General features: G+C 41.9%; 1 protein-coding gene across 13 annotated transcripts in view; it reads right to left on the bottom strand.

Moving 5' to 3' along the window:
- The window catches only part of TDP1 (tyrosyl-DNA phosphodiesterase 1), a 99,110-nt gene that overhangs the window by 32,010 nt on the left and 51,387 nt on the right, over nucleotides 1-15,713 (bottom strand). For 6 of the 13 annotated variants that reach the window (XM_078335598.1, XM_078335595.1, XM_078335599.1 and 3 more), the window contains one exon: nucleotides 12,174-12,296. The exons of the other annotated variants lie outside the window; for them this stretch is intronic. In XM_078335598.1, the coding sequence (XP_078191724.1) occupies nucleotides 12,174-12,296 (123 nt within the window). The remainder of the gene's footprint in view (nucleotides 1-12,173; nucleotides 12,297-15,713) is intronic. 13 annotated transcript variants of the gene reach the window in all.

The following is a 15,713-nucleotide window of genomic DNA, read 5'->3' as shown; positions in this document are numbered from 1 at the left end:
AGCAGTATCTTAAGCTTCATATTTCCTTTTTCAGTTTTTTTTTTTTTTTTGCCAGGTAGTGTTAATTTCTTTCAATGTGAAGAAAACAGCTGTGAGGGCAAGAGATTGTTATTTGTGTCTAGAAAGAAATGGTACATTCAGCCCAGACATGGTGGCACACACCTGTAATTCCAGCACTTTGGGAGGCTGAGGCAGGTGGATTACTAGATCAGGAGTTCAAGCCCAGCCTGGCCAACATGATGAAACCCTGTCTCTACTAAAAAATTAGGTAGGCATGGTGGTGCGTTCCTATAATCCCAGCTGCTCTGGAGGTTGAGGCGGGAGAATTGCTTGAACTGGGACCTGGGAGGCGGAGGTTGCAGGGAATCAAGATTGCACCATTGTACTCCAGCTTGGGCTACAGAGTGAGACTCCGTCTAATTAAAAAAAAAAAAAAGAAAGAAATGGTACATTCAGAATGATGTTTTATATGTTCAAAAATCTGTGGCTAAAAAATCATGGTGCAAGCCAGGCGTGGTGGCTCACTCCTGTCTGTAATCCCACCATTTTGGGAGGCCGAGGCAAGCAGACCACTTGAACCCAGGACTAGCCTGGGAAAGATGGCAAAATCACATCTCTACAAAAAATTAGCCGGGCGTGGTGTCACCAACCTATAGTCATACTACCTGAAAGGCTGAGGTGGGAGGATCGCTTAAGCCTGTGAGGTGGAGGTTGCAGTGAGTGGAGATCGCACCACCGCACTCCAGCCTGGATGACAGTAAGACCTTGTCTCAAGAAGTAGTAAAAAAAAAAAAAAAAAAAATCAACGTGCAGCAGGAGGAAGGAGACTGGACACTGATCTTGCAAGAGGAGCCAAGATGCACATCAAGATGCTCAGGAACGGAGACCACTAAGATCTGAGGCATCTTCAGAGACTCTCTTTCATAAGCGAATGTGGCAGAGCTTAACATAAACCCAACATAAACATTTTTTTCATTTTAAAATATATAAACTTCAGCTATTCAGAAAACTCTTTACAGCCTTTGTGGATGACTGAATATTTCAAGATTCACTCACTGGTGCACCAAGTATGTTTTCTAAGCTATGTGCTGGAACTATTACTGTTGTCTGCTGGAATCGGAGAGTCAAACAAAAACAATGATCAAAGTAAGATAAAAAGAATAATGTCTGTTAAGGGTTCTATGGGAACAGAGAAAGAAGAATGTGGAAATCAGAGCTAAGAAAAACTCTTGAAGCAATTAAGCTGACTTAAGAAAACAGAGCATTATTTACAAACCTTCCTGGCTTCTTAAATGAACCATAGTGAAGACGGGAAACCTTTGCACAAGGACCATGATCATGAATATGACGTCTGTGACGTCGTTGAGACATAAAGTGAAGAGTAAGCTGATGTTTGTGATAAACTGGTATTATGATCCTAGGAAAAAGTGTTTTTTGAAAAGTCCAGAATGACATCTTGCTTTGAGGTCTTTCAACTGCTAGTAAAAATAGGGCAAGGAGAAAAATCTAACGGCAAAAGCAAACAGTGGGTTTGGGGTGTTTTTCTCACTTATTAGATTATCACTTTCTGGGCAACTCTTGACTATCGGTATCATGACAACACAGACAGGAGGTATCTTCTGGAAGGCTGTTCTCATTCTTTCCCCATGAGTTGTGTTTTCTTAGCATTTCAAGATTTGAGGGCTTATTCCAAAGTAAAGTTCAATGGAGATCGTGAGGACAGCCTTTCAGAGGGCTTCCTCCAGTCCCTCCTTTCATTTGACTTCTAAGAGATTTTGAAACATCTGGAACCTTAGAAACCTTACTGTGAACACTCAGAGCCTGAAAGTCACTTGCAGGTTTGTAGGTGATAAATCAACATTCCCTGAGATATCATCTTTAATGACTTTTTACATTGAGCCAGGAAGATGGGGTATTTCCAAACTCTTGTGGGGTGGAGGGGTAGGGGTGGGGCGTGTGTGTGTGTGTGTGTGTGTGTGTGTGTGTGTGCACGCGCATATGTCATGTACAGCAAAAGCACCATGTCTTTCACAAGGCACAGCAACACCACAGGGCTCTCTTGTGCCCATAACGCCAAAGGAGTTCTAGCTTCTGTCCACCTGGAATCCATTGTCCACTGTCCCAGTTTCGCTGAGAACTCGTTTTCACCATTTTGTTTCTCCTGCCCATTGTTCTTTTGTCTACTGGACTGGGCTGCTTTCTCTCCCAAGTGCCATGGTTTGTTTCGTTGTTGGATATTGAGTGATGCTTCATCACTAAAGAGGGGTGGGGTATTTAATTTACTTTAGATACTTAGGATAGAACTCTGGAGGTCCCATCGTCTACCATCCACCAGAACTACTACCCAAACTCTTAATAAAGTAATAATGAGTAAGACATTAGCTTCTGGGGGTGTATCAGTCAGGGTTCAATCACAGAAACATAACTAGAAAAGTATATGTGTGTTTGTGTGTATTTCTTACAGGAATTTATCATATAATTGTAGGAGCTGGTTAAAGTCTTTATAAGGCTGTTACCTGCCCTGATGCTGGAACTAGACATCTACAGAGTAGGAGTAAGCCCGAGGAAGATGGACATAAAGTAGAGAATAACTAGCTGGAGCCACAGGCAAGGGCTGAAGCCCATGAGGACGGACACCCACAATGGATTTTGTGCCTCTGGCACTAGAGGTGTGGGTGTCTTGCAAGACAGAGCCTTCATCACAGAAAAAATACACACCTGGTGAGAGCTAGGAGTTAGAGAAGCTGAAGCAGGACTTGAGAGCATGTGAGGTCCAGCTTTTGCTGGACACAGTGACAATGCATGAATTATAAAAATGGCTGCTGTCTCACATTTGCTCTCCAACTGTTAAGAATCTCCCTTGGGGCCCACCCGATTGGAAACATACAAGAAAGGGAATTCTAGAAATTGTGGTTGAGGCTAGACAAGTTGCCATTACCAAGTGTTATGGACTGAATTTTCGTGTCCCTCAGAATTCATATGTTGAAATCCTAACCTCCAATGTGACTGTGTCAAGAGCCGGGGCTTTGGGCTAATTGTCATGAAGATGGAGTCCTAATGAATGAGACTGGTACCCTTATAAAGGAGACCCTGGAGAGCTGCCTTGCCCTCTTTCCACCTTGTGAGGACACAATGAGAAGTCAGCAGGCTGCAACCCAGAAGAGGGCCCTCATCGGAATCTGGCCATGCTGGCACCCTGACATTGAACTTCCATTCTCTAGAACAATGAGATTTATTTGTAAGTTGCTCTGTATAGCAGCCTGAACTGAATGAGGCACCAAGCCACCACAGCTAAGCTGACTAATGCTCTGCTGCTCAGTTAGGCAGTTTATTGTCGCCTTGCCTACAAGGAGTGAAAATGATGGTAGAACACTCTGCCACAGGGTGTAAGGTGTGGCTGCTTATTACAGGTTTGACCTCAGTTCCCAATATGAACATTTTGTCCCAAAGATTAAATTTTTAAGAGTAAACTTGATAAGTATGACCAAAAAAACTCCTACAGGAAATCTCAGGAGAGCACAGGAATGGCATGTGAGGCAAATGGAGAAGGCAGGCAGGAACAAGTTGAGAGAAGAGCCCTGGACCCTGAATCAGGAGCAGACGTTTGTATCTCAGCTTCCCCACTCAGAGAGACTCCTTAAGCCACTCCTCACCTCCCTGGGCTTTACGTTCCTGTCTCCAATATGAGGGCTGTCAGTCTATGAGACCGAAATCCCTTTCCAGGCTAGAGTCTACAATAACAAGAGATACCCATCTCACATTAACTAGAGTGCTCCCCTCCAGTGACGTAGTCTCATCCCAAAGTAAAATCTCTGAGTTTCACTAGAGGTTTACCCCTGGGAAGTACTTGCTGGATGTTCATGATAACACATCAGGGAAACAACTACCTAAGAAAGGAAGTAGGGAGCTATGAAGATGACCTCTGGGCCAAACCTTGCTCCATGCATCTTTCAAAACCTGAACTTTGGTAAAGGGAACAGTTGCCATCACCAATGCCTGCTTGAGCACCAATTAGAGTGGCTGATTAGATTCACTTTTAAGATTTTTTTTAGATGTATGAGTCCCTAAGGATGACTGCTGTTACGGGAACATATGTCCACTGATAAAAAATTTCTTTTCATTATTAATTACTTAGTAGTCTAGGCAGCAGCAGCACAAAGAGTACAGAGACAATGAGACAATATACAGACTGACGCTTTGGCCAACGCACTTCTAGAGGACCAGGGATGAGGGGACAGACACATTCACAGACAGCTGCAATAAAACAGAATGTTAACAGTGGTGCTGGAGAAGATGGAGATCAAGCAGCTGTGCTAATGTGGAGGGGAAACCATGATTCCAGCCAACACTGCTGTTGTCCCTTTCCTAAAACTCCACGGCAATGTGTGCCACAAATGCAGACATTGTAGGTTTCCTTCCATTTTGCATTCAGTGTAGGTTTTCTTTTATCATCTTAGTTTCTGTTTTATGAATTAAAAAGACATTTCACAGGTGATATGTAAAGATATTCTCACTGTAAAAGATTCAAATTGTATACAGGTATAAACAGGGACATTATCCTTAATTTTGATAGATTCTGTCCAATTTCTGTCTCAAGCATCTATCCTATTTAGATTATTAGCAACAGTGTATAGAAGTATTATTTTCTTAGACTCTGAGAACACTGGTAGACAGTATCTATGAAAAGTTTTACAAGTCTAACTGGCAAACTGTATCTCATTTAAATTTGACTTCTCTAATTACTAATGATGTTAAGTATTCTATCAATCTGTTCTCATGGAGCTAATAAAGACATACCCAAGACTGGGCAATTTATAAAGGCAAGAGGTTTAATGGACTCACAGTTCCACATGGCTGGGGAGGCCTCACAATCATGGCGGAAGGCAAGGAGGAACATGTCATGTCTTACAAGGATGGTGGCAGACAAAGAGAGAAAATTAGAACCAAGCAAAAGGTGTTTCCCCTTATAAAACCATCAGATCTCGTGAGACTTATTCAGTCCTATGAGAACGTTATGGAGGAAACTGCCCCCAAGATTTAATTTTCTCCCACCAGGTCCCCTCACAACATGTGGGAATTATGGGAGCTACAATTCCAAAATAAGATTTGGGTGGGGACACAGCCAAAGCATATCAAGTATTTTTAACTGTATGTACTTCTATTAGCCTGTTCTCATGCTGCTAATAAAGACATACTCAAAGCTAGATAATTTACAAAGGAAAGGAGGTTTAATGGACTCAGAGTTCCACATGGCTGGGGAGGCCTCACAATCATGGCATAAGGCAAAGGAGGAGCAATGGCATATCTTATATGGCAGCAGGCAAGAGAGCATGTGCAAGGGAACTACCCTTTATAAAACCATCAGATCCTGTGAGACCTATTCACTCTCACCAGAACAGCATGGGAAACCCCCCCTCCCCGATTCAATTACCTCCCACCAGGTCCCTCCCACAACACATGAGAATTATGGAAGCTACAGTTCAAGATGAGATTTGAGTGAGGACACAGAGCTAAACCGTATCATTCCACCTCTGACCCCTCCCAAATCTCATGTTCTCACATTTCAAAATACAATCATGCCTTGCCAACAGTCTCCCAACAGTCAATTCATCATTAACTCAAAAGTCCACAGTCCGAAGACTGATCTTAGACAAGGTAAGTCCCTTCTGCCTATGACCCTCTAAAATCAAAAGCTAGTTAGTTACTTCCTAGTTACAATGTGGGTACAGGCACTGGGTTAACACACCCATTCTAAATGGGAAAAATTGGCCAAAACAAAGGGGCTACAGGCCCCGTGCAAGTCCAAAATCCAGTGGGGCAGTCAAATCTTAAAGCTCCCAAATGATCTCCTTTGACTCCAAAGGACTCCAAGAGTCCTTTGACTCTTGCATACTCCAGGTCATGCTGATGCAAGAGGTAGGCTTCCATGGCCTTGGGCAGGCTTTGCCCCTTTAGCTTTGCAGGGTATAGCCCCCCTGTTGGCTGCTTTCATGGGGTGTCATTGAGTTTCTGCACCTTTTCCAGGTCCCACACGCAAGCTGTTGGTGGATCTACCATTCTGTGGTCTGGAGGATGGTAGCCCTCTTCTCTCAGCTCCACTAGGCAGTGCCCCAGTGGGGACTCTGGGTAGGGGCTCCTACCCTACATTTCCCTGCTGCACTACCCTAGCAGAGGTTCTCCATGAAGGCTCTGCCCCTGCAGTGCACCTCTGCCTGGGCATCCAGGCATTTCCATACATCCTCTGAAATGTAGGTAGAGGTTCCCAAACCTCAATTCTTAATTTCTGTGCACCAGCAGGCCCAACACCACATGGGAGTCACCAAGACTTGGGGGCTTGCATCCTCTGAAGCAATGGCTTGAGTTGTATGTTGGCACCTTTTAGCCATTACTGGGAGGCAGGGAACCAAGTCCCAAGACTGCACAAAGCAGCAAGGTCCTGGGCCTGGCCCACAAAACCATCTTTTCCTCCTACACCTTCAGGCCTGTGATGGGAGGGTCTGCCGTGAAGACCTCTGACATAACCTGAAGACATTTTCCCTCCTTTCTTAGGCAAATTTCTGCAGTCCTCAGAACATGGGTTTTTCTTTTCTATAGCATTGTCAGTTGGCAGGTTTTCCAAACTTTTACGCTCTGCTTGATATATAAGTTCTCTTAAATATAAGTTCCAATTCCAAACAATATCTTTGTGAATGAATAAAACTGTATGCTTTTAAGACTACCCAAAATCACCTCAAACACTTTACTGCTTAGAAATTTCTTCCACCAGATACCCTAATTCATATCTTTCAAGTTCAAAGTTCCAGAGATCTCTAGGGCAGGGGCAAAATGCCACCAGCCTCTTTGCTAAAACATAGGAAGAGCCCTCTATGCTCCATTTCCCAACAAGTTCCTCATCTCCATCTGAGAACACATCAGCCTGGACTTCATTGTCCACATCATTATCAGCATTTTGGTCAAAGCCATTCAACAAGTCTCTAGGGAGCTCTAAACTTTCCCACATCTTCCTGTCTTCCGAGCCTTCCAAGTCTCTAGGAAGTTCCCATTTTCCCACATTTTCCTGTCTTCTTCTGAGCCCTCCAAACAGTTCCAACCTCTGCCTGTTACCCAGTTCCAAAGTTGCTTCCACATTTTTGGGTATCCTTATAGCAGCACCCCACTGTACCAGTATCAATTTACTGTAACAGTCTCTTCTCTCACTGTTAGTGAAGACATTCCCAAGACAGGGTAATTTATAAAGGAAAGGAGGTTTAATGGACTCAGAGTTTCACATGGCTGGGGAGGCTTCACAATCATGGCAGAAGGCAAAGGAGGACCCAAGGTATGCCTTACATGACGGCAGGCAAAAGCGTGTGTGTAGGGAAACTGCCCTTTATAAAAATCATCAGTAAATAGAGGCATATTCACCATCGTGTGAACAGCACAGGAAAACTACCCTCATGATTCAGTTACCTCCCACCAGGTCCCTCCCATGACACATGGGGATTACAGGTGCTACAATTCAAGGTGAGATTTGGGTTGGGATATAGCCAACCCACATCACTACTGAATGCTGATGTTTACTTCTGTGAATTATAAATTTTTAAATTATGATACTGGTTTTCCTCCTCCTAATATGCAGTGCACATTAGTTTCCTGCTGCTGCTTTAACAACATGCCACAAAACAAATTTAATGACTTGAAACCAAGATTCATTATCTTACACAAAGTAAAGTAAAATTAAAGTATTGGGAGGTTGTGTTTCTTCCAGAGGCTCTCGGGAAGAATTCATTTCCTTGCCTTTTCTAGTTCTGGAGGCTGTCTGCATTCCCCTTGGAATGTGTCTGTTTCATCTTCAAGGCCAATGAGATCAGTTGAGTTCTATTCATGTGGTGTGTGTGCGTGCCCGAGCTCTCTCTCTCTCCACTTGTCTCCACCACCCTCCTCGACTTGTCTCTCTTCCACTTCCAAAGTACCTTTGTGGTTATACTGGGCCCTCCCCCAGTAACCACCCCATGTTAAGGTCATGTGACTAGCACTGCTAATACCAACTGCCACCTTAATTCCCCTTTGTCAGGTAATTTAACAGTCACACCCCTGAGGATTTGGACAACGACATCTTTGAGGAGCCATTATTCTGCCCACCACACGGTGCTTTTCATATATTACAATTATGTTGTAAATGCTCATCCAGTTATAACTTTATGAAAACCTTCATAGTTCAGAAGGTCTTTTTTGCTTGTTCTCTTCCATTTTGAGGGGAGGACGTAAGTTATCCAAGGTGCAACTGTTTACTTTATAGCTTCTGAGTGTGAGGTCTTACTTAGAAAAAGCTTTCTCATCTATCCCAAACTGGTGTTTTAAAATAAAGTTTTAAAATAAACAAAATAAAGTTTTAAAATATTCTGAAGTCCAAATGTGTACATCTTCTCTTGTTAAGTACATTTTATGTCTTATGTACTAAATCTTGCCTATTTCAAGGTCATAGGATATTCTTGTTCTAAGCTTAACAGCTTTAGCTTTCTTACTTGGGTATATCATACATTTGAAATTAATTTTGTCTATGGCCTAAGATAGGACTAGGTTTTTTTTTTTTTCTTTTCTGCATCAATATCCAATTGCTTTAGCACTATTTTTTGAAAAGAACATCCTTTGTCCATTAAATTACATTGGTGCCTTTGTCAAAAATCTTTGATAATATATGTGTCTATTTCTGGACTCTATTCTGTTCTATTGATCAATTTATCTATTCTTATGCTGATATCACAGTCTTACCCTGCTTTTATAGTGAATCTTGAAATCATGTTTAAACAACCTGGGGTTTTACAAATGCAAAATCATCTGCAAATATAGTTTTACTTCTTCCTTAACAATCTTTATTATGCCTTTTTTTTTTTGCCTTATTGCACTGGCTATAACTTCCAGTCCAGTACAATACTACAGAGACTCCCACTTGCCCTTCAATTTATTATGTGCTTTCAGTATAAGACTTTTCTCCAAACCACTATCCTGAAATCACTCAAAATCACTGAAAACCTCCACATTGCCACATCCAATGGAAATTTCTTTAATCTTATGTTAATCTCTCAGTAGCATGAGACTTCTACTATCAGTGCCTCCTGTCCCCTGGCATAATTGAAACATTAATGTGATATTTTTCCTTGTTTTCTGCTACATTTTGGCTTCCTTTCTGCTTTCAACCTCTCTGGTCACTCCTTTTTTTCTAACTGATTTCTCAAATATTGGAATGCTAGGTATCTGCCCTACCTTATATCAAGGTATTAACATACACATTGGTTCCAGGTTCTTGAAGAGACTGCAGAAACAAAATCTATCTGGAGGTACAGGGGTCTGTCCACTCAAGTCACAGATAATTTTTATAGTTAAAGCTTCAGTGAAGATATAAATTGTAAAATAAAAGGGAAAATAATCCAAATCCATCACGAGCAAAAGACAACAGAAAATAGAGTTAGACCTCAAGGAACTTCAGATGATTGGCCTATTAGATGACAAGTTAAAAGTAAGTATATTTGCCAGGCACAGTGGCTCACACCTGTGATCTCAGCACTTTGGGAGGCTGAGTGGGCAGATCATGAGGTCAAGAGATTGAGACCACCCTGGCCAACATGGTGAAACCCTGTCTCTACTAAAAAATACAAAAATTAGCTGGATGTGGTGGTGTGTGCCTGTAGTCCCAGCTACTTGGGAGGCTGAGGCAGGAGAACTGCTTGAACCCAGGAGGCCGAGGTTGCAGTGAGCCGAGATCGCACCATTGCATTCCAACTTGGTGCCTGGCGACAGAGCAACACTATGTCTCAAAAAAATAAATAAATAAAAAGTGTATTTAAAATGATTTGAGCCGGGCATGGTGGCTTATGCCTGTAATCCCAGTTCTTTGAGAGGCCAAGACAGGAGGATCACTTGAGGCCAGGAGTTTGAGAACAGCCCGGGCAACAAAGCAAGATCCCACATCAAAATAAAATGCAAAAATTAGCCAGGCACGGGGGTGTACACCTGCAGTCCCAGTTACTTGAGAGACTGAGATGGGAGAATCACTTGAGTCCAGGAGCTATGATCGCATGCCACTGCACTCTAGCCTAGGTGACACAACAAGACCCATCTCGAAAAACAAAACAAAAACATAAAATTTCAAAGTAAACAACATACAAAAGAAATAATGAAACAAGAAAGAAACAAATTTGCTAATAATGGCAGTTAATATACAGCATCTATTAACTGCCAAATATTGTTTTAATACCTTTACATATTCTATTTATTTTCATTCTTAACTATTAGATACCTATTTTATTACTATCCTTATTTAACAGATGAGAAAATGAAAATCATTTGCTCAAGATTTCAATTGGTAGTAAGTGACAGAGTAAGAATTTGAACTCAGGCAGTGAGACTCTGGTCTGAACTCTAAACCATGAAACATGATATCTGAGAAGTTCAAAAGTAAAAAATAGTTAATAGAATTAAAAACTCTGATGAACTAAACACCACATGAGTCACAGATGAAAACAAAACTAATGAACTAGAAGAAAGATCCAAAGAAATCAGGTAAAATGCAACTCAGAGGCAAAGAGGTGGAAAGTAAGAAACTGAAGATAGAATGAGAGGGTCAAACAAGCATCTATTCAGAGTTATAAAATGCAAGTAAGAGAGAGTGAGAGTCAATATGCTTAACGATAATAGCCAATAATTTTACTGAATTGGGAAGAAATACAACAAATCCTGCTCAGAATAAATAAAAATACATCTATACCAATTTATCCATCGTATCTACACTGAATACCAAAGGTAAAGAAAATCTTAAAGTGGCCAAAGAGAAAAGACAGTCTTTCCACAAGGAACAATAATTAGGTGGCAACTTTTCAATACCAACAACTGAGCTCAAAAGCCAATGGAAAAAACATCTAAGGAACTAGGAGGAAGACCAGGCATAAGAAGTGGTTCTTGCCTATAATCCCAGTATTTTGGGAGGCTGAGGTGGAAGGACTGCTTAAGCTCAGAAGTTTGAGATCAGCAGCAGAGTGAGACCCCATCTCTTAAAAAAAAAAAAAAAAATTAGCCAGGTGTGGTGGTGCATGCCTGTAGTCCCAGCTACTTGGGAGGCTAAGGTGGAAGGATGACTTGAGCCCAGGAGTAAAGGTTACAGTGAGCCAAGATTGCACCACTGCACTCCAGCCTGGATGACAGAGTGAAAATGGGTCTCAAAATGAAAAAAAATAAAATCTCAGTTAGCAGTACTTTCTCCCAGTTTTTTTTTGTTTGTTTGTTTTTTTGAGTTATAGAGCAAGAGACAGGGTCTTGCTCTATAACTCAAGTTGGAGTGCAGTGGAGTGATCTCAGCTCACTGCCACCTCTGCCTCCTGGGTTCCAGTGATTTTCATGCCTCAGCCACTTGAGTAGCTGGGATTACAGGTGTGCACCATCATGCCTAGCTAATTTTTGTATTTTTAGTAGAGACCGGGTTTTGCCATGTTGTCCAGGCTGGTCTTGAACTCCTAGTCTCAAGTGATCCACTGGCCTTGGCCTCCTAAAGTGCTGGCATTACAGGTGTGAGCCACCGTGCCCGGCCAAATAATTTTAAATTCAATTAAATTATCACTTAAAAATGAGGAAAAAAATAAAGGCAGTTTTAGAAAAACAAATCAGAGCTTATTGCCAATAAGAAGGAGTCAACGAAATAACTATAAAAGATAGAGGTCAGGAATAAAACTCAATTTGTTTCAAAGGATAGGACTACTGGGAAGAAAAAGGAACAACGAAATGAGTAAACTTGTGGGTAACTGTAAACAAGAAGTATCTGTAAAATAATAATGACAATGATTAACTTTGAAAGCCTAAAAAAGGATGAGTGAAAATACTGATGAATAATAAAGAGTTGGTGGGCATGGTGGTTCACACCTATAATCCCAGCACTTTGGGAGGCCAAGGCAGACAGAAAGCTTTGAGCTCAGGAGTTCAAGACCAACCTGGGCAACCTTGCGAGACCTCATCTCTACAAAAAATACAAAAATTAGCAAGGCATGGGCCAGGCATGGTGGCTCACACCTATAATCCCAGAACTTTGGAGGGCTGAGGTAGGTGGATCACCTGAGGACAGGAGTTTGAGACCAGACTAGCCAACATGGTGAAACTCTATCTCTACTAAAAACACAAAAAAATTAGCTGGGCTTGGTGGCGGGTACCTGTAATCCCAGCTACTCGGGAGGCTGAGGCAGGAGAATCGCCTGGACCCTGGAGGCAGAGGTTGCAGTGAGCTGAGATCATGCCATTGCACTCCAGCCTGGGCACACACAGTGAGACTCCATCTAAAAAAAAAAAAAAAAAGCCAGGCATGGTGGCATACACCTGTAGTCCCAGCTACTTTGGAGCCTGCAAAAGGAGGATCACCTAAGGGTGGGAGGTCATCACTACAGTGAGTAGTGATCATGCCACTGAACTCCAGCCTGGGTGACAGAATAAGACCCTGTCTCAAATTTCTGCAAATGTTAAGAATCTTGAAAGATGAACTTCTAAGAGGATGTAACACATCAGCTGTGTTTCCAGGGTGGATATCAGGTCTTACAGATACAGTGTATTAACAAAGAAATGCCAGCAGGAAAAGAAAAATGAAAATGATTATGATGCATGTTTTCGAGCAGATAAGAGCAGAACACTAAAGGAGATTAGATACTTCGGTGTGGGGTTTTGCAAGTGCAAAGTCTGACAAACCACCAAATAGATTTGGACAAATCTACTTGCAACTCCACTTTGTTCCTCAGTCACAGGCGTATCACGACCCTCCCCAGACAAGCAGTCTTTCATAGCCACGCTGGATTCTAAAGGGAGGCTTTGGTGCTCTATGGCATAGTCCAGGCTAGCTGCTGACCTAGTCTTCAAAGGGATCTATCTATCCTTGATCCTACAGATGGAATTATAAGGATTTTAGAAGTCATCATATTAACATTAAGAATCCAAAATGACAAAAATTACTGCTAAGAAGGATAAAAAATTGCTTTTCAAATTTCAGGTCAAAATTGGCATTTAGAATACTATATCAAAGAATTTGAGTATGTATTTGGCAGTAACCCATGTGATAACAAAAAAGTACTATTTTATTTTTAATGAAATGGTCCAATGTTTTCATCTATCTCCTATAGTAGAAAGGCAATAAATACAAGGACTTGAAAAGAGCAGACTGTAAGATTTGAGTTTGCTTTTGGCTAGCTCTGTTCCCTTGTGGTTATGCACTTAGGTCACCAATTTCTTCACCTACAATATGGACTTAACAACCATCTGCTCACTGCACTGAGTTATAATGAGGAATGAATGAAATAATCTAGGTGCAAGTGGAAACTTAATGCTTTTAACAGAACTATGAAATGCTTGTTAGAATGGGCCCTGGGAGATGATCTATTATAATGATTTAAAAAAATTTTCTTTTTAAACCTGGAGAACGCTTTGTTCAAAGGAAATATTTTAAGCAAACAAGGGCAAGTGTCGCTGGGTGAATCACCTGCACTCGTCTCTCTCTTTGCCCACTGTTGTGGTGGCTTCTAAAAGGGGTTTCCAGAGTCCACTGGAGTCCAAGGAACACAACATGAAATCCACTGATTTAGCCCAACCGCTGGTTTTACAGATGGGGAAATGGGCCTAGAGAGCAGAAGCATATGTCTTAAGCAAAAGTGTGGCTGCAGAGTGGATGGACTGTTTACATGTCCAGTAAGACTGAATAGCCCAATATATGGTCAGCATTTTTTCAATGTCCTTGGAGGCCTTGAAAAGCTCTCTGAAGATGATTCCTCTACAAGGTTTGTGAAGGCTGGCTGGTACCTTACATTTGTTTTCCTCAGTCCCACAGTGCACAGTATCCTAGGAACAATTCTTGTCTTTTTGGAGCCTGAAGCATTGGTGCTGCAAAGCACAAGGAAGGTTTCCACTAAGACCTGAGATAGCTGGAGGAGCAGCCTCCTAGGGGCTATGATCTGCTCCACAAAGCCTAACAGCACATTTAACTCTTCTGGAGAGCTGTGCTCACAACCTTATAGGCAACCTACTTCCTCCCTTCCTTCTCTCGGCCCATCACCATCCTGCTGACTCTCCTGTAGTGTCTCTGTAACAATCCCAAAGCAGAGAGACAACAGGTCTACGTCAAGTAGAAGGCAAGTTCCATGGGATTAAATGAGTTAGTATAAAAAAGCACTTGGCCAGCATACAGTAAGTACCACACAAGTATTTGCTATATTACATGTGAGAGGTTTTCTATGGAGGCCAGGCCCTGGTGGGAAATTCCAGGTAGCATCTCCTCTCAAGCCAGATGCGCACTTAGTGATTAGCAATGCCAGTGTGCAAAGGGTCTCCAGGCACTAAGTCAGGGGTCTCAAGCTTTTTGCCAAGAGTGATGACGCTCATGAGACTTGCTCACATGAGTGCAGAAAGGGGTTTGCTCTGTCTTCAGTCTACTTGTACCAGAATGCAGGCAGGCGAGGGTAGTAATATGACCTTGAATCATCTCTATTGTATAAAGGAAATCACTTGTAGGCGTTAGTACTGGTAACTGTCATTTGTAACAAAGTACATGAAGCATAACAGCTAATCCCAGTATCTTAGGGCCACAGGGCCAGGCAACCAAGTCTACGCAATGACATCTACAAGTATTTTCTTGTGTAATCCAGTTTTATTTTCACCAAAAGACTGAGACAAAGGAGAACAAAAAGAAATGATTTGTTTCAAAATCAAAGTAACAGACATTAGAGAAGGAGTACTGCATAGTGATACTGAAAAGCAGAGGAGAGAGAATGTATTTTATGTTTCCTCAAAAAGCCAATAATTTTGCAGTCAAGCACTTGTCTGGTTTTCTCCCGAAGTGGCAGCACCAACATTTCTGCTTATCCCCGACTATCCACATTGCCTGTCAGTTGCTAGGCAACTTTAACAGTGATCCAGCATGTGTTAGGTACCCACCTTGCTTCTGACCACCCACAATGCACAACTTTCATAACTGTTCTCATTGGGTTTGCCAATTATACCTAGGCACTATCCTATTAACCAAGGCTTCTCTTAAACCTCATCTTTCTGCCTGCTTAGCCCTGTGGTAAAATTTAAACACCACATTTGTTATCATGTCCCAATAATTTCCCTAACAACCAGCTGTCCATCAAACATGGGATGATGTTATGGTAGGACCAAAACAGATGGGAGGAAAATCTTATTAAAACCATAAATATCTCTCTGTAAAATCAAGCAACCAAGTAAAAGTGGAAATCGGCCGCTAATATAACATCCTAATCAGTTCAAGTGAACTGTTAATTTTGAGTTTCTCTGAATGTGTAAGTCTGGTTGACTGTACTTGGCTTGATTAAATGGAATAAATTGTGACCAGTTTAAAAATGAACCACATATTGAGTTTAGAAATGGCTATATACCTATGAAAAATTCTTGTTTGAGACACGGTCTCACTCTGTTTCCCAGGCTGGAGTACCATGGTATCATCACAAGTCACTGCAGCCTCAACCTCCCAAGCTCAAGTTATCTTCCCACCTCAGGCTCCTGAGTAGCTGGGACTATAGGCACATACCACCATGCCCCAGTTTTTTCTTTTTTTTTTTGTAGAGATGTTGTTTCACCATGTTGCCCAGGCTGATCTCAAATTCCTGAGCTCAAGTGATCTAATTGCCTCGGCCTCCCAAAGTGCTGGGATTAAATGTGTGAGGCACTGCACCCAGCTTGAATATGTCTTTAGGTCA

This window comes from Callithrix jacchus, chromosome 8, assembly GCF_049354715.1.
Source record: "Callithrix jacchus isolate 240 chromosome 8, calJac240_pri, whole genome shotgun sequence".
NCBI lineage: Eukaryota > Metazoa > Chordata > Mammalia > Primates > Cebidae > Callithrix > Callithrix jacchus.
This window is presented reverse-complemented; position numbering and strand designations above follow the sequence as displayed.